The following is a 25,264-nucleotide window of genomic DNA, read 5'->3' as shown; positions in this document are numbered from 1 at the left end:
ACTCTTGAACTGGGTAACCGGGTGGTCATAATGGCTGAAGCGCAGGTCCATTCTGAGACGCAGGAGGAATTACCCGATACATCTATTGATACAATAGAGGAGGTCCCAGCAGCCCCTAGACCAGTGAGAACCTGTAGAAAACTACAAATGAAACGCGGGGGGAAGCATAGTAAAAAAAGAGTAGAAACTTCCCAACTAGTTCAAAACGGCCGTGCTGCTGGAACCGACCTACAGGAAGGAAATAGTGCAGCCAGTATTAACATAAGCCCGGAGCAACCTGCATTACTGGTCTGCTCCCTAGAAGCTAAGATAGAGGCTAAGATAGAAGAGTTTATCAAACCCCTAGTGCTCAAATTGGATACTGTCACTTCTGAAGTAAAGAGGCTAGGAAGTTTGTTAGCAACTCACTTGGCCTCGGTCGAAAGACCTGAGACTGTCGCAAAGGGTTCTCCTGTTGGAGTGGGACAGGGAACTAGTAAAGACAACCTGCAGCAATTAAGCTTGCAAACAATTGTAAGTGAAACTACTTCTCCTGATCCTACACCAATAACCTGTCCAACTAAACAGCCTTTCTCAGGACCAGATGGTACATCGGGCTTTAGACAGGTAAAAAAAAGCAGCTTTATAAATCTTCCCCCTGACTGTGCACCCTATGTGGTTGTCCTAACCAATGTCCCGCCTCCTGACCACCATCCTGCTCTGTCCCATGAGGAAACACATGAATCACTAAAAAATAAAACGGTGTCATGGCTGAATAGGAGATGTGGCTTCCCAACAAAATACTCTGATCAAATACTGTCCACTAGAAGGGCAAACTGGATTGGCCCGTCCAGAAAGACGTGTAGCGGGGATTGTATAATTGTAAATTTCAAATACCCCCAACATGTTGCAACTGTTTTTCTAAGGGCAGCCTCTTTGGTCTATGACGAAAACAGTGTTTGTGTGCGTCCACTTAGTTATTTTTACACGCATTTAATCAAAGCTCCTCCTAATCTTGGAAGATTTAGACCATTTACTCCTACTGAGCCTCGGGCCCCCGAAGTATCACATTTCTATAATGTTGACAACAACTGTAGGGATGGGCCAAATGTTGTGACACAAAATAGATTTGACTTACTCTCGGGCCTAGAGCCGTGTGACTGACGTTAGGACCCTGAGGGACAGTGTAATGATTTCCAAGCAGGTTCCGCAGGAGCGTCGGGAATCCGGAGAGTAATCCTCAGCCTTCCCCTACGGTCTTCAGACTCTATCAAACACTAGAGTATCGAATGGCTCGCCAGGGGAAAACAGGGAAACAAAACAAGGAAAGGTTGGGGAAGACAATAGAGCTTGACTGTGAACTTCAGAATGGATGCTTGATAACAGGTAGGCTGGAAAGGAAGAAAAGTATTACTGTCTATCTTTGTTAACCACAACATTAATGTACACCATGTCTATAATACATATAAGACCACTACATACCACAATTGAATAACAGGTAGGCACAATGGATTTTCTGGACTGTAGAACATATAGGAAGGGTAGAATAAGGTGTTCGTTTTTTCTATTGCAAAGACAAAAAACAGTAAATAACTCTTTCCAACTCTATGCTGGTGAGTGTCAGTATCTAAAGTGTAATTCTCACTCCCTATGTCCTTGGAGTACACTGGGAGAACATCCAATATTTCTGTAGGTATGGATATGAGCTTGAGCCAATACCATGTATCTTGCATTAATATCTGTCAGACAGGAAATACATTCAGGTCCTCCCACAAAGTAGTCACCAAATATATATATATAATGAAAGGCAGCGCACAGCGCTGTTACCGTGATTCTGTGAAGAGGCGCTTGAATATGCACCACACTCTGGTCCACCAAGAGCCCCAGAAATAATATATAGATGGCCCAGGGATGGGTGGAATGAAGAAGTGCACAGGAGAATCCAGCAACAAGTGAGGAGTAACATAAACAACGAAATTGGCAGTGCCCAGCCGGATGGCGGGGAAAATCCCGGCCGCCGGGCGAAGCACCAGCAAAATGGGGGAAAGTAAAGACTCTGACTATCTAAGGGAGCTGTAAGGGTGCCCAGCCGGATGGCGGAGATCAACCCCGACTGCCGGGCGGAGCACCTGAGGACTGAGATTGAGAGAGGAGGCTGAACCCAGCCGGATGGCGGGGAACGTCCCGGCCGCCGGGCGGGGCTCAAGGAAAGGAGGAATTAGGAAAATTACAGCAAATACGGTAACCACCGCAAATAGAGGACGTCTATAGGGAAGACGTCACCTAACAGCGAATCTGCCGATAAGGCTCAAAGGATGAAGCCGCACACAACACCTTTGCCGAGAAGTCAGGAATCACACAGGAAGCGAAACGAAACAATCGCAAACCGGAAGTGAGGCAAGACAAGTCGGGACGGAACCCACAACGGAAGGAGCTAGACACAAGAACGTAAAGCGGCGTTCTGTTGTTCTGAGCGTCTTAAATAGTGAATGCTATTAAAGCTACAGTGCTGGAGGGATGTCGGGGCATGACCGACAGGGAGGGGAGGGATTGGCCGAGTTGGGATGTATGGAACTCGTACAAGTAAAAATGAGCCGTAATAATATCCAACCTAAGTGTGCAAGCATCACTGAGGGTGCGGGATAAAAGGTAAAAATGTTAAGCTGGAATATTGCTGGTTTGCGGTCCAAAAGGGACGATAATGTGTGGCTAAAATTTTGTGGAACAGTATGACATTGTTGCATTTCAAGAGACCTGGGACAAGGATTGTGATTTCTGGAATAATGGTTTTACATCTTACTATGTACCTGCCTTGAGTTAGTCAGCAGGGAGAGACAGAGGGGGACTTATGTTTCTGGTGTCAGTAAACATTACAGGAAGAGTTAAAAAGGTCGACTGCACTTCCCCTAATTATATAATACTAGAAGTAAGTTTGGCAAAAAATACCAAACTATTTCTTATCAACTGTTATAACTCATTGCAAGGGGAGTCCCCAAACGAGCATCTCCATTTACTGTCAAATTTTTTAATTACTTATAAGGAAAATCCAACCACTTTTGTTCATTATATCCTGATGGTGATTTTATTGTTCACTTGTGTAGTCTAAACTGTCATTATAGAGATAGCGATGGTCCTGATTTCACAACCCCTTAACATTTTGAACACCGCTCCAAGGGGGAAGCACTGGAGGCACTTTTGTCTAATAATGACCTGTTCGAGGTGGGCTTTTCTGATGAGAGTAGCCGTGTTCCTACGTACAGAGCTAGGGACTGTGAATCTATAATAGACTACATATTCTTATCCCCAGGACTTTTAAGTCATGTAATTTTTTACAACGCTATACCCTCTTCCTTTAGCGATCACAACCCGGTAGTGATCGAATTGGATAATGGCCTTTCCCTCCTGAATAAAACAGCTTCGTCACAAGCTGTAGCTGATGTAAAAGCTAAAGATCAAGGGAGGAGATTAAAATGGATTAAGGTCACCCCTGAAGATTTTCTTCACACCATTACAATAAAGGTTGGCAAGGAACTAAATATATGTGCAGACCCCATTAATTATGGGGGGGATGTAATAGCTTCATACGAAGTCATTTGCTTGCAAGTGGCTAAAGAACTCACAATTAACACCAGAGTTAAAACTAATCCTGACTTAGGATGGTTCGATCAGAAATGTACTAAAGCTTATTACCTACTTAAAACGGCTCTTAATAAGACACCAAGGAATAAAAGGCTTGTAGCACAGCTTAGGAAAGAGTACTCATTAATAGTTCAGGCATGGAAAAATGAAATCAAACAAGATGCATGGGCAGCATTAATGGAAAAAGCAACTATGAAAGACAGTTCCAAGTTTTGGGCAATTGTTAACAATCCTTTGTTCACTGGTACCCAGAACTTTGTATTAGAAGTTAACTGGTTAAGCCATTTTGAAAAAATTTATGGGAGTAATATTGAGCTGGAAACCTTTGAGGTACCAATTTCTGATCCCCCATTGATACCTATCAGTTTTAATATAGCGGAGGTTGAGAAAGCAATAGAGGGAACGGCAGGGCATAAGGCGCCAGGCCCTGACGGTGTGCCCTCTGATATGTATAAGGCTAACCCCAAATATTGGGCAAAAATATTGACGAACGTCTTTAATACATTGGCCGCCACAGGGTTCCCGAAATCATGGTCCCGTTCAATTATAATCCCTGTGTTTAAGAAGGGGCAAAGGGGAGACCCCAGATGTTATAGGCCAATATCTTTACTAGATTCCTCTATTAAAATCTTAGGGAAGGTTATTCTAGCTAAAATTACAGACTGGGCCACGGAGAACGACATCTTAACTAATGCCCAGTATGGCTTTAGATCTGGGAGGGGGACGGAGGACCAATGTCTTAATTTACATCTAATTGTATCTAAATACACGAAGGCTGCTAAGGGTTAAATTTTCCTGGGTTTCATGGACTTGTCCACAGCCTTCGATCTAGTAAATAGATCAAGGCTGTGGACCATGCTTTTGGACCTAGGACTTGACTGGCCCCTTGTGTATTTTTTAGCCGAGTTACACAGAGACCTGAGAGCGTCAATAAGGATGACGAATGAGGGGAAATGTACTGCAAGTTTTAAATCAGGTAGAGGGGTGCGCCAAGGTTGCATCTTGGCCCCTATGTTATTTACTTTATACATAAACTCCCTGGAGGATAACTTGTTAACGGCAACACTAGACATTCCGCGTATGGGAGGAACATCCATCCCTGTACTCCTATACCCGGACGATGCCGTCCTACTGGCTCGGACCCCCCTTGGTTTACAAAGACTACTAGATTCCTTCTGGGACTTTATGAAATCACTGGACCTTGTGGTCAATAATGGTAAATCACACATTATGTCTCTAGGCACGGGGAAAAACAACATTAAATCCTTTTATTGCAACGGGGAAGCAATCTCGAGAGTGAAAGTGTTTACCTATTTGGGAGTTGTTTTTGACGACAAAGGACTCTGGGCACCACAGCTCTCAACTAAGGTAAATGCTGTGAGAAGCTCCTCAGCTGCAATATTAGGCTTCGCTAAAAGACTGGGGGGAAAGCCGTGCGAAGCAATCCTAGCTATATACAAAGAAAAAAAACATATCAATTGCTAGGTATGGGGCTGCAATTTGTGGGTTCACTAAATCTGATTCCATCCAAAGAGAAGAAAATACATTTTTACGTGCCCTCCTCGGCCTTCCACAATCGACAGCGACCCATTCGGTCCATCTCGAATTGGGTACAGGATATATTTCAGACACAATAAAAATGGCCCCAATCCTGTTATGGATTAGAACCTGGTTGAATCCGAATCTTACTCTGAATCACAAGATTCTGAAGGATTGCATGAAATTAGACAAAATGAAGGAAATCCAGTGGCTGTCCTATATTAAAATGTCAACAAGGAGACTGGGGCGCCCAGAGATTTTCAGCAATCCTGGAACAGACAAACTGGATTTGCTATTCATCACGTAGACATGGGGGGATGAGTCCTCCGGGCCAGACTTTAGAGCTGCCACTCCGACCAACTACTGTGTCTGCAGACTGGACAGACCTAAAAAAAAGGGTGGAGGCATAGCAATTATTGATAAAGACCAGCTCAAACTCACAATTGTACAATCAAACTGTTCTGAGTATGAGGCTTTTCTCTTCCCATTGGCCTCTCGGCCAAAACATCATTTAAGGGTATGTTAATCTACCGCCCTCCTGGGTCAAGATCGAAGTTTCTTGCCAACATAGGCAATATGATTGAGGCCTCGGTAGGATCCCCACATTTCACCTTACTAGGAGATTTTAATTTTCACCTTGAAGCCCTCAACGACCCTGACACAGCACTGTTAACGACCGATTTAACCGCAGCCGGTCTTCTGCAAATGGTAAAAGAACCCACTCATCAAGCGGGTCACACTTTAGATGGAATATTTACCAACAACCCGCTTATAGCCGTTACCCAGGTAATTCCCCTGATCTGGACGGATCATGCAGCTGTCTGCTTCTCTATCGAAATTAACTCCATCAAACCCCCTGCCACATCTTCGTCTCTAGTCTCTTTTAGAGACTGGAAACATATTAACCTTGTCCACTTAGCGGAGATGATGCAAGATAGTCATATCCCCAACGAACAGGATCCTACATTAGCGTCCTCTAATTACCTGAGCAATCTAAATACAGCCTGTAATAAACTAGCCCCGATTAAAATCTCCCACCGTAGTAGAAAACTCCCTTCAGCACAGTGGTTCACGGAGCCCTTACGAATAAAAAGACAGTACTGCAGGAACCTGGAAAGGCAGTGGCGCCGCCATTACAGCCCTGCTGACAAAAAGACCTACAAAAATGCTCTCTCCACTTACAAAAAACTCATAATATCAGAAAAAAGTCTTTACTACACTTCCCAAATCAACCAGGCGAAAAACTCGGTAGGGGAACTATTTCAGGTGGCTACTCATCTGTCCAACCCCCCTGCCCCGCGCCTAGAAGGTTCCCAGTCTCTATCGGATGCTTTGGCCAACTTTTTTGAGGATAAGGTTAGTTCCATCTTTCTGACCTTTTCTCATTCCTCTCCTTCTCCTACCCCCATGGCACCCCTCATCAACAACTCACCGATCTTTTCAGTCTTCGAAGCGACTACTCAGGAGCATATTCAACATCTGGAGGCCTGCACCAAATCGGGATCCCCCCTCGATCCATGCCCTCCTGCTATCCTGAATCTCATCCCGGAAGCTATCTCTCCTGCTTTATCAACAATCTGTAATGCAATGTTTCTAACAGGTACCTATCCATCTGTTTGGAAGAAGGCTATCATTAAGCCACTTTTAAAAAAGCCCACACTGGACCCTCTTCTTCCTGCCAGCTACAGACCTATTGCCTGTCTCCCCTTCCCAGCAAAGATTGTCGAAAAAATCATGAACACACAACTCTCGAAATTCATCAATGACAACGACCTACTTGACGACACCCAATTTGGGTTCAGACAAGGTCATGGAACGGAGACAGCACTACTCAAAGCAGCAGATGAAATAAGAACCACGATGGACAAGGGAGGATCTGCGGTTCTAATACTTTTGGATCTCTCCACTGCTTTTGACACGGTCGATCATGTCACCTTGATCGACCGTGTCTCGGCTTTAGGAATAAGAGGCAAAGCCAAAGAACTCCTTGCCTCATTCTTGGCCAACCGTCCTCAGACAGTTAAGATGGGTAACTACACCTCCCAGACCTTTTCTCTCCCTTGCGGAGTACCACAGGGCTCCTCGCTAAGTCCAACGCTTTTTAACATCTATGTTTCGGACTTAGCGAGGGTGATAAAATCCTACGGAATTGCCCTAACAACGTATGCGGATGACACCCAACTAGTGTTATCGGTACACAACGATGGTACTTCAGTCGCAGCCAACTTCCAAGAGGGAATGAAGGCAATAAGTTCCTGGATGTCATCTAACTGTCTCAAATTAAACTCTGATAAGACAGAGGTAATGACATTCGGGAACTTGCAGCCTGTCTGGTCCCCTCAGTGGTGGCCATCTCAGATGGGAGCACCCCCCTAACCGGTAGTCAAGGTACGTAATCTGGGAGTCATATTGACAACAAGATGACTTTCCTACAACATGCCAACTCGGTGGTATCTTCTTCCTTCTATATTCTAAAAAGGATAAAAAAACTACTCCCATACTTACCGCCGTCCGCGGGCAAAACCCTAATCAGCACCTTGGTGTTCTCGAGAACAGACTACTGCAACGCCCTCCTTCTGAATGCTCAAGAAAAGGTCCTCAACAGATTACAGACGGTGCAAAACGCCGCGGCCAGAATTCTATTAACCATCCCCAAATTCACATCTACATCCCCCTACATTAGAGAGCTGCATTGGCTCCCTATTAGGAGTCGGATTAAATTTAAGGCTTTATGCATAGCCTACAAAGCTATCAATAATCCTGGCCCACAGTTCCTAAAAAAAGCTCTCTGCCCGCTTGAACATTCTAGAACCTTACGATCATCATCAGCCCATCTGCTGAAGGTTCCACGGACAAGAAAGACCAACTGGGGAGATAGATGCTTTACTATAGCAACAGCCAAATTGTGGAACACATTACCATTCCACATCAAAACCGCCCCCATTCTTCTAAACTTCAGAAAGAATCTCAAAACATGGTTGTTTTCATCGTAATTCACCTTTTATCTCAAGAGAGAGTTCTGTAACGCCAGCGCCGAGACACCCGCAAGGGTATTTGCGCGCTTTAAAAATCGCATAAAATAAATAAATAAGGTCTATGTAAAGCTGATCTTAAATGGGTTAAAATAAATTACATTAAACTCAGCGAGCTAGAACGGGAATCAGAAGAGTGAAGTAAACCTACAGTTAGGGCCCACTTCTTGCTTATTTCGTCTCTAGCCATGCAATCGTACCTTTCCATCGTCACGATCCCTTTTCATAGATGGCTACTGACAAAATTTCGTTTCAACCAGATACACTTGGTATTAAGTGTGGCACAGGGATAGAGCAGGCCTGAGGACGCGGCTCCTTGTAAATGCGATGATTTCTCCCCCCCAGATACCATGCATTTTATGTTTTTTGTCCTCTGTATTATGAAGCCAGAAAAAGGTTTATTATTCCAGTACTGAAAGAGAAGGCTTTCATACAGTCTAAACCTGCATTACTGTTTTTACAATTAATGTAATCCCCTGTAACCATGTTTGGTGTTGCAAGCTTTCTTGTCGCATCTATTAGGAGTAGGAGGATTAGACAGGCAGCCCAACAGGAGAAGAAAAATCAGTCTTCATAAGCTTATCAATAGTGATCAACTGACTTTAACCATGAAATTGTTTTTAATGGAATTTTATGTTTTGATATCATTTTAAAGGAAACAAAAACTTGTATAGTATACTTTTATGATTTTTAATAATCGAATAAAGTGGTTTTGCCTTGACTTTACTTGACTACCATGATCCCTAGATACCCAATCTTGTTTCTGGTTTTAAGTCCTACCTTCTCTTTAGTCCATGTCATAATCTCTGTCTTCCCCTTATAGATGAAATACCCTGAAAGACTCCCAAAATCTCTGCGATGCACCTCAAGCTTAGGATCAGAGAGCCCTTGGTTCGATGTATAAAGAACTATGTCATTAGCATGCAGTGCTATTTTGGTTGGTAACCCTGCAGCTTCAAAAGGAAGAATGGCCTTATCCTGCTGAACCATCTGGGAAAAGTGCCTAAAATATGGACAAAACAGAATTAGCGACAAAGGACACCCCTAACTAATTCTCCTGGATATATGACACAAAGCTATAAGTTTGCCATTAACCTAAATCTTGGTTGCAGACACCTTATATAACATTTGAACAACTCCAGTAACATTGCTGCTGAAACCACAATACCGCAATACCTCCCAAAGATAGACCCAGTTAACCCTATCAAATGCTTTAGCAGCATCAATTCCTGCGATTGTCAACAGGAGATTAAATGCCTCTGCGGTATCATTTGCAGCGAAAAGTGGATGGGTTAATTCATTCAGCTGCTTGCCAGGCACAAACCCCTTTTGATCGAAATGGATCAACGTTTGAAGGACATCTGACAACCTCTTAGCCAAGATTCCTGTGGTCATTTTGTAGTCACAGTTCGACAACAATATAGGTCTATAGGAATCTGCTAACCTAGCATCTTTACCCGGGTTAAGGACCATAACCACAGTTGCCTCCTACCAGGAAGGTAGGAGGCAACAGCTCTCCAGATGGATCTCATTAAAATAAGATACCCAGAAAGGGACCAAAGAATTTAACAATTTTTTACAGTATTCAGATGGGATCCCGTGTGGCTCTGCTGCTTTCCCATTACTGAGCCTCCTAACCTGTTCCCTTATCTCTCCCTCTGTGATCCTTCCCCTAACGCCTAAAATCTGCTGTTCTGTAAGACGTGGTAGTCTTTATTTTGCAACCAATCTTTCATTACTAAGGTGTCTGGGTTTAAATCTTCCTTATATATCCCACTAAGGCTACCAAACATCTTGGTTGTAGGGGAGTGGTGACAAGATTTACACCAGCAGGGATTGGAAGTATCAGTGCTGTAGGTGCTGGCAGGAATGTACGTGGAGCTCAGTTAAGAAAGCATATACACAAGACTCCACCAGCAGCAGATGTATCCTGTTAGTCAGCCCATCTCACTGGGCTAACCACAGCTCATAAAAGACCCACGCTGAGGCTAAGATATTAAATGTACTTTTGGATATCGTTCGAGCTTTGACTGTGGTGTATGAACAGTAACTCACACTGAGCTCTAGTCCGCAGGCGCTGCTCTTTATACAGAATCTTATTTCAAATACGGGTCTTATGTGATGTTCATCTTCTGTTCCTGTAACCGTCATTACTATTTAATACAAAGATGATGTGTGTTATTACAGGTGTAATAATTGGAAGATTCAGTGCCCAGAGGTGGTGAAGAGTTATAAAGGTAAATATCAATGTGACGATTAGCTCTGTATGTTAATGTTCATGAAAATGGTATGGTATGGTGTGCTATGGAATTCTATGGTATGGGATGTTATGGCAGTATGGTATGGAACGTTATGATGGGATGGTGTGGTGTGCTATGGGGTGGTATCATGGTATGGTATGGTATTTAATGATAATGTGCACTCACGTCAGGGTACAGTTACTTTATTTGCGTCTGTAAACTTGGTCTTTTCCAGATTTTTCTAGATTTGTACTTTGTATTTGTGCTGCTGCATTTCCAGAGTTTAAATCAGGGGTCTCCAACCTTTTGTGTAGGGAGAGCTACTTCTGGTCACTGAAAATAGTCGTGAGCTACTAAACCCAAGCAACTTGCGCATTTTTCCGAGAGAACCTCCTCGCCCAGTTTCATGGACTTTAAGCCTAATTTCTTCAGAGCCCATTCTGTTGCAGACCACAAGGAGGAGACATACATTTTTTTTCCTCATTCGGATAGGGAGTGGCTCGTATGTACAGGAAAAAATTTTTAAGCACCTTATAACGCCCTGGCCACCCCTTTGGCATGACCACAGACCTGGGTTTTGTGCTTAAATTGAGCCAGTGATTTCCGGTGTTTGGCACTGGATCTTTATTGTCAACACCTGCACTTATGTCAGTTGGCCACATGGTGGTGGTGGTTGTGGTGTTTGTGTTGGTCCTAATCTAGAGATCAGAACAGCAACAGTTGTTTATAATTCAATATATATTAAAAATGACCAAAACCTGCTGCCTAAACCATTCTTATAGCTCTGGCGGCCTGAAATAGTCTGAATTGTTACACTTGTTGGCGCTTGATGGCAAGTAGTTGTGTTGGTACTGGCATCGCTGGCAGGGGCAATTTGTAGTGCAAGCTGCAATAGCCTCCTTACTTTTTATTTACAAGTTTAGCAATAAATGTAATGTAAGGGAGTACTTCTATGGCGCAGCTGCCACCCAACAGGTATTCTGGCGCTGAGATTACCAAAAACACTGTTTATAACTGAGCTCGAGCAGAGGACTGGAATTAATCTCTAGGAAAGAGTTTCGTTTTCAATTCCTTCCTGAAGCGGGACGATGTATCTATTTGTCTAAGCTCTATTGGCAGAGTGTTCCAGAGTCGGGAGACAGCATCGCTAAATGATCTGCCCCCCAGTCGAACCTTCTTGACATGTGGGACACATATCAGACTGGCTGAGGAGGAACGTAGGCTTCATGCTGGAGAATACCATAGAAATTTCCTCTGTAGGGTTTTAGGCCCCATTTTATGTATTGCTATATGGACGATGCAGAGTGCCTTGAACTGGACTTGCTGTGCCATAGGCAGCCAGTGGAGATCTTTCAGGGCAAGCGAGGACGAGGCTCCACGTTGTCTGTTCAATGCTAGTTTAGCTGCAATAGTCTGTATCCTTTGCATTTTGTTTTAGCAAAGAAGCTGGAGCTCCTAGGAGAAGGGCATTGCAGTAGTCTAATCTGCTCAAAATAATACTCCTTACCAATTGCGGTCTAACTGAGAGAGGTAAAAAAGGGAGTATTTTTCTAAGGGCTCGGAGCAGAGAAAAATAAGTGTTCACAATTTTATCTACTTGTGAGTCCAATTGCAGATTACTGTCTAGCAGTGCTCCTAAATTGCGGACCATTTTAACAGGCACTGGAGGGTTATTAGCAGTCTACTGGCAGGGAGCAAGGAATTTTACTTGCAGTACAGCAAAGTATTTCTGTCTTGTCCACATTAAATTGCAATGAATTATCCCTGAACCAGCACGCTGTTTCTCGCATGCAGCTATGGAATTTCTCCAGAGAAACTGCATCATTGCCCTCAAGGGAGAAGACAAGTTGGGTGTCATCTGCATAATTTATAACCTCAATACCATAAGATTTTATGAGGGAGATCAGTTGGCATAGATATAAATTGAAAAGAATTGGGCTGATCGCTGAGCCCTGCGGAACCCCGTGTTTTACTGACCTAGTCTGAGAGTGGAAGGGCCTCGGGATCCCTGCCTGCTGTCTGCCTGAGAGATAGGATCACAGCCAGTCCAGTGCCCTGCCCACATTGCCACATTCCTCATTCCTCAAGCCTCTTCATCAATATCTTATGGTTGACCGTGTCGAAAGCGGCCGACATATCCAGCAGCACTAAAATGGCTGTTTGTCCATTGTCTGCATGCATTCGCAGGTCATCCAGGACAGTCACTAGAGCAGTTTCGGTACCATGTCCTGGTCGAAACCCAAATTGGACCTCGTCCAGGAGATTATTTTCTTCTGAATATTTTGTGAGAGATTTACTCACAACTCTCTCCAAAATCTTAATCTTAAACTAGGGACAGTATCCAGAGTGGACCCACGCAGCCCCACTCTCCATCAGAGAGCCATTTCGCCAGCCCTTTGGTCTTGGATGGGGCACAAATTATGGTGGGTGTAGTTATAAACTGTGCCTAACTTTGTGCAGAGTAGTAGGCCCTCAAACTCCTACTGATGGGCTAATTTGGGATGCTTACGCACCCTGACTGAGTGCCAGGTCAGACTGCAACACACTCAGGGTGCTGTGGAAGGTATTGTAGCAGTTGCACACTAACAAAGTGTGCACTCATGCAGCATCCTTGGGGGTTACACTGTAATATGGACCTCCAGGAAGGTATGGGGCAAAGGTAAGACACCATTCGTGCAACGCTTCACAAAGTATTAATAGTCATTAAAGTGCAGCTTGTTCTCTTACTTGGAAACACGCAATAAACCGTTCTTTAATCCCATTTTGTGTTGGTGCTCCACCTTCTTGTGTGTGCCCAGTACAGACAGGAGTCTCCCTGCTCTAGCCTAGTGTGTCTAATGATCCTTTGAGGTAGTCAAGGCGCTGGGGAGAGTATACCAATGAAGCACAACATCTCTGTGTTTGATGACAGCTAGGGCCAGGCCTCCCTCTGAAGTAGGGCCCTCCCCAGGAAGGTTGGAGTCATATGCACCAGATGTGAGGCACCCTGGAGCTCTGTGCTGGATCCCAAAGGGCACCCTCAGGGTCACGTTAACTGTGGCTCACCTTCTTCGTAATGCACAGGTAGTGTGTTCCCAAAAGCCCCCCACAGACCATGGCCTGCATCAGTAATATGTGGCATGTGCATGTACAACGTTACTCCCATGTTTACATATGGCCATCTTTAATGCAAATGAGGAACTTTTCTTGCACATGCTTACCATGTAATACAGACATGTCTTGGGAACAAGAGTGCAGGCACACATGCCCAATGTTCTCCTGGAGGCCTCGCATCAACCACCCACAAGAGTCATCTACTGAACCGGCCCCTCTATGATTACACTTCCATTGATGCTTCAATCGGCTCATTCCTCCAAAGGCAATCATTGGTTGAACAGACCAGGAAATCGTGTGATAGATACAAATGCAGATAACTTAACTCGTAACATAACATCATACCTGCATCCTGTCCCCAATTCTAGGCCTGCTAACTCGTAATGCCGGGAAGGTGGGTGGGAGATAGCGGCTGCAATCTTTACTGTTCCTGGCAAAGTTCTGTTTTGCTGCACCGTGGAGCAGTCGTCAGTGATGCAAGTTTGGAAATGATCTTCAGCACTGGCACTGGTGATGGGTAATGAGGCAAGAAACAACCATCACTATTCTCACAAGGCGGTATGCTGCACAAGAAGGTTTGTTTTTGCACACAATACCTTCATCACTGTTCATTGACGTCATCTCCGTGGCTGGTTCATCGAGAGATTCATCCCAAAACTCTGCCATCAGCGGCTGCCCTCGGTGGAAGCGGACCTCTTGAGAGGAATATTTGTAATGCTTGTACAAGAAAGACAGTGCCTTGCAAGAACTTGTCTCCGAGTCCTGTGGTGCCAGGCACTTCATGAAACTCCTTCCTCAAGAGATCCCTTACTTTAGAAAAATAATGTTGATTGTTGACCCGGACTCTTCTACACCGGATTCCTGATTCCTCATATTGCTTTGCAAACTTGCTAACCAAATCCTCATAACCCTCCTGAATATCTTGGATAATAATTGTCTTGAGGGTGGCTCCGGCATGCATAGAAGGAGGAAGGTCCTGCCTGCCATCTGTAATTGCTTACTTTATGTATTAATGGCACTGTAATGTTTTCTCACACTTGCTGCTTGAACATGTGTTTTACTGCAGGCTGCGGTGCCTTCGAGCCCTTTCAGAGCAGTTTACCCACCAGAACCATGTGCCTGTCGTCTTTTTATTCAACGTGTGAGCTAAGGGCCCACGACTCTACACAGGGTGCTCGGAAACACTGCCCCGCTACAGCTTAAGCTCAAAAGGACGACAATTATTGACTAATATTTAACCCCCCATCTGGTGAAAAGTTATTCAATTAATGAAAGTCGAAAAGTATTCCTCCCAATTTTTCAAATTAACATTAACAATAGACAGTGACAAAATAGTGAAATGAAAATAATTAAATGTATAAATTTACAATCATGACATATTTAAATACACAGCATTATTCCAAAAAACAAACACAACACAAGCAATAATAGAAATGTGATCAACAATACAAAACTTTTTGACACATAACACAAAAGACAATAATATAAACAAAAAAAATAATGTTCACAATATCAACGTCAAATTCATTAGTGAATGCACCTACACTGACCTAGACATGCACCTACACTGACCTAGTGCATGCACCTACAGTAGTTGCGGTGTACTGAGTAGTACAGTATACCTTGGAGTAGCTATGGTACTCTTTTCCATCTACTGCAGTGTTCTGACTACCACACACTGTCACCCTCTACCTTCTAAGCAATGTACTGACTTGTACACTGGCATCGAGGGTCTCTGTTACTCTGTAATAGCTAATACAGTGCACTGACTAGTACAGTATACTTTTGAGTAGCTCTGTCACTCTGCACCATCTAGTGCCCTGTGCTGACTAGTACAGTACATCGTCAAGTAGCTCTGTTACTCTGTACAATCCAATGCAGTGTACTGACTAGTATTCTATATTTCCGAGTAGCTTTCTTGCTCTGTACTATCTTATATATGGTACTGACCAGTACAGTATGGCTTTGAGTAGCTCTACCTGGTACCATCCAGTCCATTGTACTGCCTAGTACTGTATACCTTCTAGTTGCTCTCTTACTCTGTACCATCTAATATAGAGTAATGACTATTACAGAATGCCTTGGAGTAGCTCTCTTACTCTGTGCCCTCTAAAGCAGTGTACTGACTAGTACTGTATACTTTCTAGTAGCTCTCCTAATCTGCACCATCCAACACTTATGGTGGCAGAGCCTTTAGTATAGCGGCAGCCCATCTCCGGAATAGTCTCCCTACTGCTATCAGGAAAACAGACGAACTGATGGCATTTCGAAAAAAGGTCAAAACATGGCTCTTCCCTAAAGTCTAACTGCCCAGAATCAAATGACCCTCCACCTATGATGCACATCATTCCAGTTATACTCTCACAGCGCCAGGATGCCCGTAGGGTTGCAGAGCGCTTTATAAATGCCATAAATAAATAAATAAATACACTGTACTGACTAGTACAGCATACCTTGGAAAAGCGCTGTCACTCTGTACCATCTAATGGAGTGTACTGACTAGTTCAGTACATTGCTAGTTCCTCTGTCACTCTGTGACATGCAATGGAGTGTACTGACTAGTACTGTATAGATTCTAGTAGCTGTATCACTCCGTACCATCTAATGCAGTGTACTGAGTAGTACAGTACACTTCTAGTACCTCTGTTACTCTGTAGCATCTCATGCAGTGTACTCACTAGTACTGTTTACCTTGTAGCTCTCTTACTCTGTACAATCTAATACAGTGTACTAACTAGTATTGTTTACCTTGTAGTAGCTCTGTCACTTTGTCCTATTTAATGCAATGTACTGAGCAGTACTGGCTCTGTCACTCTGTGCCATCTAATGCAGTCTACTGACTAGTGCAGTATAACTGCTAGTAGCTGCCATACTCTGTACTAAGTATTATAGAGTACTGACTAGTACAGAATGCTTTGGACTAGCTCTGTCACTCAGTACCATCAAATGCAGTGTACTGACTAGTACTGTATACCTTCTAATAGCTCTCTTTCACTGCACTATCCAATGCAGTGTACTGACTAGTACGGTGTACATTGGAGTAGCTCTGTCACTCTGTACCATATAATGTGGTGTACTGACCAGTACAGTACACTTCTAGTACCTCTGTTAATCTGTAGCATCTCATGCAGTATACGGACTATACTGTATACCTTCTATTAGCTCTCTCACTCTGTACAATCTAATACAGTGTACTGAGTAGTACTGTTTTCCTTGCAGTAGCTCTGTCACTCTGTGCCATCTAATGCAGTGTACTGACTGGGACTGTACACCTTCTAGTAGTTCTGTTACTCAGGATATCTGTTATAGAGTACTGACTAGTACAGTATGCGTCACTCTGCACCATCTTATGCAGTGTACTGACTACTACCGTATAACCGCTAGTAGCTGTCATACCTTGTAGTAAGTATTATAGAGTACTGACTAGTACAGAATGCTTTGGAGTAGCTCTGTCACTGTGTGCCTTCTAATGCAGTGTACTGACTAGTACAGTGCACCTTCGCGTAGCTTTGTCACTCAGTACCATCGAATGCAGTGCACTGACTAGTACTGTATACCTTCCTTTTAGTAGCTCTCGAGGCGGTCGCTCCTCCACGCTGCTCCCTGCCCTGCGAGACTGTCTGGTATCGTAGCGCCCACATCTTGGCAAGACTAGTGCCTGCATTAATTCAATTCAGTCACCGCATTGTGCCAGCTCGAGTCAGAACGCTCGAATTTATTACTGTATTGTTGTGCTGCCCTGCCGAGTTAACGAGCGCTCATTAGCATACTACCGCGTCGCTAGTCTGACAAAGCGCGCTGCAACATTCTAATTAAGTGTGCTGCCTGTGTGGAATTTTCTGTACCTGATTGTGAATACAGTTGGCGTTCTGTAGCTCATATTGTGCCCCAACCCAATTGCGCTTTTTGGCTGACTGCCATTTTGTATCTTGTTGTTGTTTGTGCCTCCCTGCCCTGAACTCCGCCCCGCTCCCGCCTCCCAGCTGCTCCTCCCTCCCACTGTTGGTTAGGCCGCGCTGTTCCATTCAACCACTGTGACCGTCCTGATTTCATCGGAGGCGGTCGCTCCTCCACTCTGCTCCCTTCCCTGCGAGACTGTCTGGTATCGTAGCGCCCACATCTTGGCAAGACTAGTGCCTGCATTAATTCAATTCAATCACCGCATTGTGCCAGCTCGAGTCAGAATGCTCGAATTTATTACTGTATTGTTGCGCTGCCCTGTCGAGTTAACGAGCGCTCATTAGCATACTACTGCGTCGCTAGTCTGACAAAGCGCGCTGCAACATTCTAATTAAGTGTGCTGCCTGTGTGGAATTTTCTGTGCCTGAGTGTGAATACAGTTGGCGTTCTGTAGCTCATATTGTGCCCCAACCCGATTGCGCTTTTTGGCTGACTGCCATTTTGTATCTTGTTGTTGTTTGTGCCTCCCTGCCCTGAACTCCGCCCCGCTCCCGCCTCCCAGCTGCTCCTCCCTCGCCCCTCCCCCTTTACTATCCACTTATGACAGATGCATTTGCGCGCAGCGGTCGCGCCCCAGTCGCGCCGAAGGTGCGCCAAAGGTAAGCCCGTCCGCGCCTGGCCCGCGCCCAGCGCCAGACCCCCTGGCCCCCGCCACACCCTACCCTCTAGAATCACATATGATGCCGCAACTCTCCTCGCCCTCAACCCCGGACGCACACCACAATGCTGCGAAGCCACCCCAGGACGTACCCACGGCCCATTCGCCTGCCTCTCCTGCTAGTTCAACTGCATCAGAACCCTCACCAAACCCACTTCCTCCAAACAAAGCTCCGACCTTAACCACCTGAAGTGCATCCTACTCAACACCCGCTCGGTCCACAGACACGCAATTGAGCTCTGGGACCTACTCGACACTGCATCACCGGACATCGCCTTCCTTACAGAAACATGGATGAACACATCATCCGCTCCCGACATCGCCATTGCCATACCGGATGCTTACAAGATTATCCGAAAAGACCGCACCAATCAAACTGGAGGAGGCCTCGCCATCGCCCACAGAAGCACCATCAAAATCACAACCAGCTCCGACGACAATCTTGCAACCGCCGAACATCTCCACTTTCAGATCCACACCGACCCCAGGACCACACTTAGAGGCACCCTCATTTATAGGCCTCCAGGCACCCGCACTCAATTCAGCGATGACATCACTGACTTCATCAGCCCACACGCCCTCGCCTCCGAGAACTACATTCTTCTAGGAGACCTCAACTACCACCTTGAAAACAAACACGACAGCAACGTCTCCACCCTTCTGGACAACCTGGCCAATCTCGGACTCAAACAACTTGTTGACACCCCCACTCACTCAGCCGGACACACGCTCGACCCTATCTTCCCCTCCAGCAAGCACATCTCCTTCGACCGCACTACAGCTCTCCATTGGACGGATCACAGCTGTGTTTAGTTCAACTACAAAACCACCCTGATTCACAACCGCCCACAACCTATTCCTCGGAGAAACTGGAACAAAATCACCACTGACCAACTCCTCACATCACTCAAACAAAACCCTCCCCCCCTGTCAATGGACCCAAACCAAGCGGCCACCAACCTCAGGCAATGGATCACCCTCAGTGCAGACGAATTAGCACCCCTGAAAAAGCACCAGATGAAATCAGCCAGCAAAAAGGCTCCCTGGTTCAATGATGAACTTAAAAAATCCAAGAAGCTATGCCGCACCATGGAAAAGAATTGGAGAAAAAACCCAACCTCAGACAACATGGCCTCCCTCAAGACAGCCACCCGCAAACATCACCAAATGATTCGATCCGCCAAGAAATCAGCACTCATGGAGCGTCTCGACAACAACACTCACAACAGCAAGGAACTCTTCAATATCGTCAAAGAATTCACCAACCCCACCGCAGCATCCAACGACATCACTCCCTCCCAAGACCTCTGCGATGCACTATCCTCCTTCTTCTACAACAAAATTGCCGACATCCACAACAGTTTCGAGAATACTCCCAGCGATCAACCCTCCCCACCCCTCTCAGATCCTACTCCGCCAACTAACAACCTTAGCGCCTGGTACCCAATCACCACTGAAGACACCATTCGCCTCATGAACTCAATCCACTCTGGCTCGCCTTCTGACCCCTGTCCCCACCACATCTTCAACAAAGCTGACTCCATCATTGCACCCCAACTCCGCGATGTCATCAACTGCTCGTTCAACTCTGCCACCTTTCCAGAAAGCTGGAAACACGCCGAACTCGGCGCCCTCCTGAAAAAAACCCACAGCAGACCCCTCCGAACTGAAAAACTACCGACCCATATCCCTCCTCCCTTTCCCTGCCAAAGTCATTGAGAAAGCCGTCAACAGCCAGCTCGCCACCTTCCTTGAATCCAACAACTCCCTTGATCCATCTCAATCTGGATTTCGAGCCAAACACAGCACCGAAACCGCCCTCATTGCAGCGACCGACGACATCCGAACACTCCTGGACAATGGAGAAACAGTGGCCCTCATTCTACTCGACCTCTCCGCCGCCTTCGACACAGTCTGCCACAGCACCCTTATACAACGCCTCAGCAACATCGGCATACAAGGAAAAGCCTTGAACTGGATCATCTCATTCCTCGCCAGGAGAAGAGTCCGACTTCCCCCATTCTACTCTGAGGCCACCGAAGTCATCTGCGGTGTACCTCAAGGATCATCACTCAGTCCCACCCTCTTCAACGTATACATGAGTCCTCTCGCCTCCATCGCGCGTCAACACAACCTCAACATCATCTCTTACGCCGACGACACCCAGCTAATCCTCTCCCTCACCAAATACCCCAACACCACCAAAACCAACCTTCATGAAGGCATGAAAGAAGTTGCCGATTGGATGAAACAGAGCCGCCTAAAACTCAACTCAGACAAAACGGAAGTGCTCATCCTAGGATCTTCCCCCTCAGCCTGGGACGATTCTTGGTGGCCTTCCGTTCTGGGCACAGCACCCACACCCACAGACCATGCACGTAACCTTGGCTTCATCCTAGACTCCTCTCTTTCGATGTCCAGACAAGTCAACGCCGTCTCGTCCTCCTGCTTCAACGTACTTCGCATTCTCAAAAAGATCTTCCGCTGGATCCCCCTCGATTCAAGAAAAACTGTCACCCACGCACTGGTCACGAGTCGGCTGGATTATGGTAACACACTTTACGCCGGAATCACAACAAAATTACAGAATATACTCCAGCGCATCCAAAACGCATCAGCGAGACTCATATTAGACATCCCGCGCCAAGATCACATCACCGGACATCTAAAAGACCTCCACTGGCTTCCCGTCAACAAAAGAATTACTTTCCGCCTTCTCACCCACGCACACAAGTCCCTCTACAATCTAGGACTCGAATGCCTCAACACTCGACTGTCCTTCTACAAACCCACCCGCCAATTAAGATCGTCCAATCAAGCCCTCGCCGCAATCCCGCGCATCCGGAAATCCACCATGGGTGGCAGATCCTTCTCCTTCCTGGCTGCCAAGACCTGGAACTCACTCCCCACCCACCTTCGCCTTACTCATAACCACATCTCCTTCAGAAAAGAACTGAAAACCTGGCTATTCGACAAATAATATACCCCTTCCCCTAGCGCCTTGAGACCCTCTGGGTGAGTAGTGCGCTATACAAATGCACGAACTTGAACTTGAACTTTCACTACAGTATCCAATGCACAGTACTAGTACAATATACCTTGGAATAGGTGTGTCACTCTGTGCCATCTAATAGAGTGTACTGACTAGTATTGTACACTTCTAGTGGCTCTCTCACTCTGCACCTTCTAATACAGTGTACTGAGTAGTACTATTTTCCTTGTAGCAGCTCTGTCCCTTTGTGCCATCTACTGCAGTGTACTGACTAGTGCAGTTAACTGTTAGTAGCAGTCGTACTCTGTACTATGTATTATAGAGTCTGACTAGTACAGAATGCCTTGGAGTAGCTCTGCCATTCTGTGCCATCTCGTGCAGTCTAGCACTGTGTGGTGTAATTTAGTTTTCTGTATGGTGTAGTGTAGTATATGTCATGTATGGTAATGTGGTGTAGTGTAATATGTGTCGTGCTGTACAGTAGTATTCTGCATGGTGCAGTGTATTGTGCAGTAAAATGTCCTCTCTATGTAGTGCAGTGTGGTGTTTGGTGTAGTGTGTTTGGTGTAGTGTGTGCTCTAGATGAATGTGCGCTTTAGTGTAGTGAGCAGTCTAGTGCTGCTCGCTCTCTAGCGCCACATGCTCCTTCCAGATGTGGTGTAAATTAATCAAATGTAAAATAGAAAGCCGTAATTACAGCCTTCATTTGCGTAATTTAATCTCTAATTGTGAATCTCTTCTCTGCAGTGATGGTGACTCTGGATCCTGACACGGCTCATCCTGAGCTCCTCCTGTCTGAGGGGGGGAAACATGTGACATGGACAGACACATGGCAGATCCTGCCGAACACCCCCAAGAGATTCACCTTCCTCTACTGGTGTTTGCTGGGGAGCGAGGGGTTCAACTCTGGCAGACATTACTGGGAGGTGCAGCTGCTGCATTCTGGGATAGGGTGGTATGTCGGGGTCGCAGCAGAGTCTGTGAACAGGAAGGGAAGGATCACATGGTCACCTGAGGGGGGAGTCTGGGCTGTGCAGGATTGGGATGGTCAGTACAGGGCTCTCACCTCCCATTGGACCCCTCTTTCCCCTCGTGAGAAACCCCTGAAGCTGGGGGTGTATCTGGATTACGAGGGGGGGCGGCTGTCCCTCTATAATGCTGACTCCATGGAGCTTCTCTACTCCTTCCTGCAGGCCTCCTTCACAGAGAGGCTCTTCCCGTTCTTCTATCTCGACAGAGCAGAGGTGAGGCTGGTGTGAGAGCTGCAGGGAGCTTCAGCCTCTCATCCTTCTCTCCCACCCCCCTACAGGAGAGGAGCGGAGATGAGGCTGGAGTGGGAGCTGCAGGGAACTTCAGCCCCTCATCCTTCCCCCCCCACCCCCCTCTGCAGTGGGATGGTGCGGTTCCAAAGAAATCCCTGGTAGAGGCAATTGTAAGTGCCCCAGCTCCTGACAATAAAGAGAAACTGTTGTCGTTTGTGGGACTTTGTAAATACTACAATAAGTTTATCAAAGACTTTGCCACCAAGATGGAATCTCTAAGGGAGCTTGCAAGACACAAGGTGGAATGTTGCTGGACGCAGAGACAAGAAAGTGCCTTTTAATTGATCAAAAAGGAAATTGTTGAGGCTCCCACCTTAAAACCGTTCTGTATCAATAAGACCTGTGTTGTCACAGTGGATGCCGCCATGTATGGGTTAGGGGGGAGTTCTTTCACAGAAGGCTGGGAAGGATGAATGGTGTGTCGCGTTTGCCTTCCGCATCCTCAATGACACCAAATGGAGGTATTCCGTGATTGAGAGGGAGCTATTGGGGTGTGTTTGTGGTGTTGAACATTTTCGGAATTTTATCTGGAGGAATAGATTCCTACTCAGGACAGATCACAAACCCCTTCTCTATTTTGTCCCCTGGTGGGGGGCATAGAATGCCACTGCGAGAATTAGCAGACATGTCCAGGTTGCAGGAGTACAACTTTTCTGTAGAGTAAGTTCCTGAAAGACTAAATGCCACTGCAGATTGTCTTTCCCGACTGCCAGGTCCTCAGACAGAAGAAGCAGGAATCTCGCAAGATATTGAGATGATTGCCTCTGTCTCTGATCTTGTTTCTCAGGAATTCTCTACGGTTTCTGAGGAGGAGTGGAACAGGAGCATAATTTCTGACAAGACTTGGAGTGTGCTAAAAATGTTTATTCTTAATGGATGGCCTGAAGATAAGAGTGCTCCTGTTGAGCTCAAGTAGTTTTTGCAAGTTTCTTCTGAACTTACAGTGGAAAATGATTTGATTTTCAAAAATGGAAAATGTGTGCCTCCCAAGGCTATGAGAGATGCCATCCTGAAAGTTGTGCATGAAAGACATCCTGGGATGTCTTCCATGAAGAGATTAATAATGTCTAGTTTTTGGTGGCCGGGTTTGGACAAGATTGTAGACAAAACAGTAAGGTAATGTTTTTAATGTGTTAACAGTGATAATATGCTGAAGGCTTTCGCTGCTCCCCTCAAACCTGTGCCGTGGCCCAAATGCCCCTGGCAGAAGGTTGCTTTTGATGTTTCTGGGCCATTTCACTCATTACCTCAAGACTCTCATTTTGCATTGGTAATCGTTGATTATCATTCTAAGTGGCCAGAGGTCAGGTTTGTTCATCATGCCACCACCCAAGCCATCATTTAGTTTTTCAGGGAAATTTTTGCTGTGGAAGGTTTTCCAGAGGTCCTTGTGACCGATAACTGAGTACAACTTAAGTCTCGTGAGATGGAGAGTTTTTTTAAGATTGCAGAACATCAAGCACCATACCACTGCTCTTTACGAACCGCAGGGCAATGGTCAGGTTGAAAGGTTCAACCGTGTGCTTAAAGATGGAGTTGAGACAGCCGGGAAGTCTGGTAAGGAATGGAAAACTGTCCTGAGGGAGAAACTGTGGGCGTATCGTATTACCCCTCATTCTACTACCAACCAGATCCCATTCCGCCTTCTTGGAGGGAGCGCACCAGCCTCTAAACTGTGCCCCTGGTGGATCAAAAGTAAAATATCAAGGGATTTTGTGGGTGATGATTTAAAACAGAACTTGCAACAAGTGTTGTTTAAGGTCCAACAAAAACAAGAAAAGATGAAAGAATCTTATGATGCAAAAATGAATGTAAAATAACCTACTTTTGTGGTTGGAGACTGGGAAAGAATACGCAAACCAGAGTTCAACACAAAAGGCACTTCCAAGTTTGGGCCTCCCAATAAAGTTGTTAAAGTTAACTTCAATAGTGTTCTAAAACGAGATGGGAGAGTGTGGAATGTTAGAAGAGTTGCTAGGTGTCGTTTCCCTTTTGTTCACCTCAACCCTTACTAAGCCAAAGTCTCCAAATAGCGTGACTCTGTTGCTTTCAGAATCAAAACTTTAATAGAAGTATCAGACCTCCCACTAGGAAGAAGGAATATGTTTAAGTTGTTAAGGGGAAGGATGTGTTATATCTTCCTTACTTTTGTATGTTATCTCTTTAAATGCTTTTACCTTTTCACCATTCTGTTCAGAAGATTCTGCCTGCCTTTAGTTGTTTTGTTATGTTAGGAGTTCTGTGTTCCAAGGTCAGATCCCTGGAGCCTGTTACCTGACAAGTTGTGCTGTGCTGGACTACTTCAATAAAACCACATTTTTTAAATACAATTCTTCTATGGATCGTTGATTTCAACAGGGGGCTCCTTCAGGGAGTAAAGACAAGAGAGGTGGTAGTGCAGGGAATACAGAAGGTGGGGAGCTCCTTCAGGGAGTAGAGAAAAGAGAGAGGGGTCGTGCAGGGAATACAGATGGTGGGGGGGCTCCTTCAGGGAGTAGAGAAAAGAGAGGGGGTAGTTGTTGGACTTGGCCCTTCCTGCTGGGTCATCCCTAAACTTTTTGCCTTTTTCCTCCTATATTTCCTCTGACCTGTTTTTGTTGGTTTAGGACTCTGGACACTTTACCACTGCTGACCAGTGCTAAAGTGCATATGCTCTCCCTGTTGTAATTTGTTACTTTCATTGGTGTCCATGTTTGGCCTATTTGGTTTACTGTCAGTCCCTAGTCAAGTGCACCAGGAGTGCCAGGGCTGGTCAATACAAATGCCGATAGTGGCCTTGCAGCACTGGTTATGCCACCCACAGAAGCGGC

At 45.6% G+C, this 25,264-nt stretch overlaps 1 protein-coding gene across 2 annotated transcripts in view; it reads left to right on the top strand.

Annotated features, from left to right (window-relative positions):
* The window catches only part of LOC147710243 (E3 ubiquitin-protein ligase TRIM39-like), a 139,224-nt gene extending 114,440 nt beyond the window's left edge, over nucleotides 1-24,784 (top strand). Inside the window, exons 5-7 of one of the 2 annotated variants that reach the window (XM_086920917.1) lie at nucleotides 10,377-10,426; nucleotides 21,880-22,204; nucleotides 22,269-22,521. In XM_086920917.1, the coding sequence (XP_086777043.1) occupies nucleotides 10,377-10,426; nucleotides 21,880-22,204; nucleotides 22,269-22,380 (487 nt within the window). In that variant the 3' untranslated portion in view covers nucleotides 22,381-22,521. Of the gene's footprint in view, nucleotides 1-10,376; nucleotides 10,427-21,879 lie in introns of both variants that reach the window. The other variant, XM_086920916.1, reaches the window with a different exon arrangement.
* The last annotated feature ends 480 nt before the right edge of the window (nucleotides 24,785-25,264 follow it).

This window comes from Lissotriton vulgaris, chromosome 5 (genome assembly GCF_964263255.1).
Source record: "Lissotriton vulgaris chromosome 5, aLisVul1.2, whole genome shotgun sequence".
NCBI classification, from domain to species: Eukaryota; Metazoa; Chordata; class Amphibia; order Caudata; family Salamandridae; genus Lissotriton; species Lissotriton vulgaris.
Note: the sequence above shows the minus strand (reverse complement) of the source record. Positions and strands in the feature narration are given on the sequence as shown.